Source organism: Monoraphidium neglectum (assembly GCF_000611645.1).
Source record: "Monoraphidium neglectum strain SAG 48.87 unplaced genomic scaffold scaffold00473, whole genome shotgun sequence".
NCBI classification, from domain to species: domain Eukaryota; kingdom Viridiplantae; phylum Chlorophyta; class Chlorophyceae; order Sphaeropleales; family Selenastraceae; genus Monoraphidium; species Monoraphidium neglectum.
In genome coordinates, this window is record NW_014013155.1 from 1 (window position 1) to 4,895 (window position 4,895).

General features: G+C 60.8%; 1 protein-coding gene across 1 annotated transcript; it reads right to left on the bottom strand.

Moving 5' to 3' along the window:
- Positions 1–3,095: 3,095 nt before the first annotated feature.
- Positions 3,096–4,625, bottom strand: MNEG_3670 (hypothetical protein; the record flags this gene model as incomplete). The annotated part of the gene is made up of 5 exons (XM_014047849.1): positions 3,096–3,188; positions 3,445–3,554; positions 3,783–3,832; positions 4,005–4,225; positions 4,404–4,625. The coding sequence occupies 5 exons, from the start codon at positions 4,623–4,625 to the stop codon at positions 3,096–3,098; spliced, it is 696 nt and encodes a 231-aa protein (XP_013903303.1).
- Positions 4,626–4,895: the final 270 nt, after the last annotated feature.

Genomic DNA, 4,895 nt, shown 5'->3' on the forward strand with positions numbered 1-4,895 from the left:
CCCCCCAGCTGCCGCCCTGCCCTCCCCCGTTCAACCCCGCGCCTCAGATTATCAAGACATCAGCGCTGCAGCTCAGCGTCTGGCGGTCGCTCTTTTGCGCCCTGTTGCGCTCCCTGGAGCACGCCGCCGCCCTGTCGGCCGCCGCAGATGGGCGCCAAACGAGCGCCGACCAAGGCGCCGCTTTCACATGGTCGGCCCTGCTTTTGTCAAGCGTGGTGGGCGTGGCAGCAGCTACTGCAGGTGATTATCTGCTGAGGTGGCGATGGCTGCAGCTACAGCAGGACCGCACACAGCGGGACGCGCCCGCGGCCACCATGGCGGGCGCACGTGGCGTCGCGCGTGGGCCCGCGCTTGCGCCCGCGCCGGGGGGCCCGCACGCAAAGGAGGAGTGACGGGCTCGTCACGCACGGACTACGGCATGCAAGCGGCTGCAGCCGCCACCAGCACCGCAGGGCTGCAGCGATTCATGCCGCGGCTGCTTCCCGGTTTTTGACGGGGCGCGGACGCGAGCACTCGCCTCGCCGGGCGTCTGTGTGAAATGCGGCGTCCTCCCAGAGACGCTGCCACCGCGTCCTGCCGGCTGCACTGCCTTGGCCCCAGCCGATTATGTTCACCTGAGGTTACCAGGCTCACTGCATGCGGCCAGACGGGCCGATGCAGGTTTCAATTCAAAGACGGCCGTTTCAAGGGGCATCCAATCTGGTTGCCGGGCGCTCCAGTGCCCTTTGAGATGTCGCATTGCCGCGTGTCAGTCTGCACTCCATGTGCAAGCTCGCAATTTGTGCGCATTCTTTGGGCCGCATTCGCCATCCGCTGCCCGTGGCGGTGCGACGAGCAAGCGCGCGCGTAATTCAGGAGCCGCTTTCGTCCATTTGAACGCCGTGCACGGCGCCCAGTCGGGGGGCGCCAACGCTGCGTGATGCTCGACATATTTTATCTGATCTGGCAAGATCTGTGGCAGGGCTGCCTAAACCCCATCCTCTCCGACAATGCCCCCGCTGCAGTGCATTGTACGCAGTTTTTCACCGCGCCAGCCCCCGGGTAGACGAACCTGCACTGTGTTTGGCCGGCCTGCCGTGCCTGTAGTGTAGCTGCTCCAAAACCACACCCGCAATAACCTCCGTCAACTCCCTGCCTCGATGCGCTTGTCATCGGCATGGCCAGCCGTTTGCTGCCTGAAAGACGTGGGACCCTCCATCCTCCACTTGTCACCTCCCAACGCCCTCCACTTCATACCGCTCCTCTTGAGCCCGGCTTGGTTGGCGCCAGTCGGCACGCGACTTACACGCCTACGCCCTGCCTCACTGGCCATGCCCTGCCTTCACGCCGTGCGCGTGCACGTCACGCCCCGGCCCAACCAATGATTTGTGCAATCATCTGTTGGTGTGCAGATAGAGTGCCCCCTCGTCCCCACTTCCAGACATACACGGGTTGCCCGCTTTGGAATTGACACAATTTGACGCTTTGAGGGGATTTGTTTGGCCAGCCCAACAGTGGAGCGTCGTCGCCAGCTTCCTGGCAATTTCCTGCCCCACTGGCCGCACGGACGCATCGTTTTTGCACGCTTTGGGTTTGCTCGCAGGTTTCATAGTTTTCGCCCCACCATGGATGGCTGCGGTGTTTGCAATCCAGAACAGAAAGTCTGGCCGTTGTTACCAAGAGACACTCTCGCCGTTGTGGACTGTTGATGCCACCTCCCCTTCTGGAGCCGCCTGTTAAGCATTACCACCAACACAGCATATGTGTAATACCATGATGTATATGCACGCGTGCGTCCCGGGCTCGCGCCTGTTGTGATTGGGAAGAACTTAGTGGCAGGTCCTTTCCAGCTCGCAGCAGTCTCATGTGCAGCCCTGTTGGCCCGCCCAGGGTCCTAGCTAGGTTTGAGGGCCCAAGCCCACCTAGGTGGGTACTGCTGCGGATGCAGCTTCTGGGCCCCTTTACCGTACTGCGGGGTCATTGCCGATGATGCCAGTGGCTGAATCCTGGCTGTCCCTCTGTGCGACAAAAGCTGGGTAGCCCCCGGGTCGTGAGCCTGCAGGGAGGTTCAGTGACGCTACGGGATGCTGCACTGAGACTCACCAGCAACGCTGTGCTTGTGATTGCCACCGACATCAGTAATTACAACTTGTAGCGATTCTAGTGTGCTGGGGCGGTGATTGCTGCTCCTCCAAGAGTCAGCAAGGGCCGCATAATCAAGGATTTGCAAGGGGGGAGCCATATAAGATGTATGATTTGAACCAATGTGCAAAGTAAGGTCTGTTGTGATGAACACAGGAACATCTAGGAAAGCGAGGCAAGTACGGCTTTGGCCACATGTAAGGGAATATAAGTCATGAGCTGCAAATGAATGGAATTTTTGCACACTGTGCCGGAGGGCCGCCCCGGGAGCAAGCGGCGTTTGCAAAGCAGATGCAGGGAAAACCATTTCTGGCGGGGCGATGGGAAGGGGGGGAGCCTCTGATGTTGCCAGCCGGGCTGACGATGCCCTGAGAATGGACCCAGGGCGTGTGTGCGGTTCCACGCACCAAGCAATGTATGGAGGCGAATGGGAGCAGGCGCGCGTAACGCGCGCGAGGGACAGGTGGACGTTGGTGCATGCAAGGAGTGTGCCGATGCTCAGAGCCTGTGGCTCGCAAGAAGAGATGATGATTGGAAACATGACGGCGCCAACGCGCTCAAGCCAATGGTGTTGCTTTGCCAACCTGATGAACAACCACATGTGCTAGGTGACACAACAGTGTGTCAGGAGCACGCGTGCATTGAAAGCCCTGCCCTTTCAATAGGCGTATCTTGAAATAGCTGCGGGTGCGACACGCCAAGCAATGAAAGGATGCGAGGCAAAAGCCGTATCAGGCCCACACCCCCGGTCGACCAGCGCAAACGCTGCAGTGGTGCGCACCATGCCGTCCCAGCCAAACCCAATGCCCCACGGAACCAAAAGGGAAGATTTTTCTTCGCGCTTTGCTGCAGGCCGCGCTGCGAAGAAAGACTGGCGGCGCCGGCCCTTCCGACATCCTCCAAAGAAAGCCTGGCCCCGCCGCTCTCGGGTGGGTGCGTCAAGCCTGGCAGCGGCTCGCCGCTCATCACGCCACTCAGTGCGACAGCAGCCTCCTGGCGCTGTAGGGGCAGGCCATGGCCAGGTACTTCGGGTCGCACTCCAGGCGGAAGGTGTTGAGGGAAGTGTACTGCGCGGATTGTGGAGAGCAGCAGGCCCGGGGTTGCGGGGTCGTGTGGGCATAGTAGGCGCCAGGCGTGCTGCTTACCCATGGCGCTGGCGCAGAAGCGCGCAATAAACGCGGCACAGTCATTAGACTTTGGATTGCTGCGAATCTTGTCAAGAGAGTTGTCAATTGGCAGCAGGACTTCACGTGAACATGATTCCCTTGCTTTCGGGGCCGATCGGGCCGCGCAGAGGCCAGGTGCTGCGGCAACACCACTAACCTTGTAGATTGACTTGACGCCCCAGGTGGACTGGCACTTGCACACGGTCTGGAAGAAAGTCGTGCCCTTGTTGCTGGTGCCATACTCCACTTGCCACACGGGCATGTTGGCTGCCCAGGCCAAAGCAGGGTGCGGTGTGGAGGGCGGTCGTCAAGAGGGGCAGTGCGGCGGTGGCAGCCCGCTTTGCCTGCCATGCCCTGGCAGATACCTCCCCATTGGAGTTTGTTGAGCCGAAAACACAAGGTGCTCTGCAAGCACGAGATTCCCGGCGGGTCCTGCAGCCCGCCAGACAACCGCCCACAAACAGTCATAGCTGGTCAAACGTGGCCCGAGCTCACCCAGCCTGGCAGGCTTGTACAAGTTGCACTCAGAGTACTTCATGCACTCCCTGCAGCGGGCGAGATGGTGAGGCAGTTGCGCGAGCTGGTGTTAGCCTCCACCCACTGCCGCGCCACCATACGGGAACGCTGAGAGTTGCGGGCAATACACCAGTCGAGCCATTGTCAGCATCGCCACCGCGCGACGGTCGCCCACCACTAAGCAATCCGACAGCGACTCACTCGTTGACAAAGAAATCAAAGGAGGGCAGCAGGTCGCCGATCTGGTTAAGATCGTTCATGAGGCCAACAGAAAGACCCAGGCTGTGCGCCGCGTTGGCCAGGAATGTGTTGTAGCTGATCTGGTCGGCCGCAGTGAGGCCCATGCCGTTGGCATTGCTGTAAGCGTCAAGGCCGTCGGGCACCACCGCCACAAAGCCCTTTGCCCTGCACAGCTCCAGGCGCTGACGAGGATGGTGAAGCAGGTTGGTGAGTTCAGGAGATTTTGGTGAGCTCATGATAAGCAGGCCCATATGAAGACGAATTCAAGCATTCATCCTGTTAATTCGATGCTGCGCAGCATCACCATACACTGCATGCACAGCAGCCAATCCTTCTGCTTGCCGTATTGCTCTCCCTCACCTTTTGCATAATGGACCGCACGTTTAGTGAGCGGATGTCCAGCCACACTGACGCCGGGTGGTCGGCGGCGGTGAACAGAGCAGAGTCCGGCTGCCAGTTCTCATAGGTGCCGGCGTTAAAGCGGCACACCGAGAATCCCCCCTTGGCTGCGATGCCGGCCGTCGTCGAGGCGCTGTTGAGGAAGAGGTCGATCATATACACGCTGGCGGTTGCCACCCACATTGTGGCAGGAATGAACTCTGCTGACGTCATGTACTGCCACCCCAGGTTGTCGGAGGCCTTGGGCCGCCACCAGGTCGGGCTGGGGCTTGGTGAAGGGCTTGGCGAGGGGCTCGGGCTCGGGGTGGGAGAGGGAGAGGGACTCGGCGTCGGTGACGGGCTCGGCGTCGGTGACGGGCTCGGTGTCGGCAAGGGGCTCGGTGAAGGGGAGGGGCTCGGTGAAGGCGAGGGGCTCGGTGAAGGGGAGGGGCTCAGTGAAGGGGAGGGGCTCGG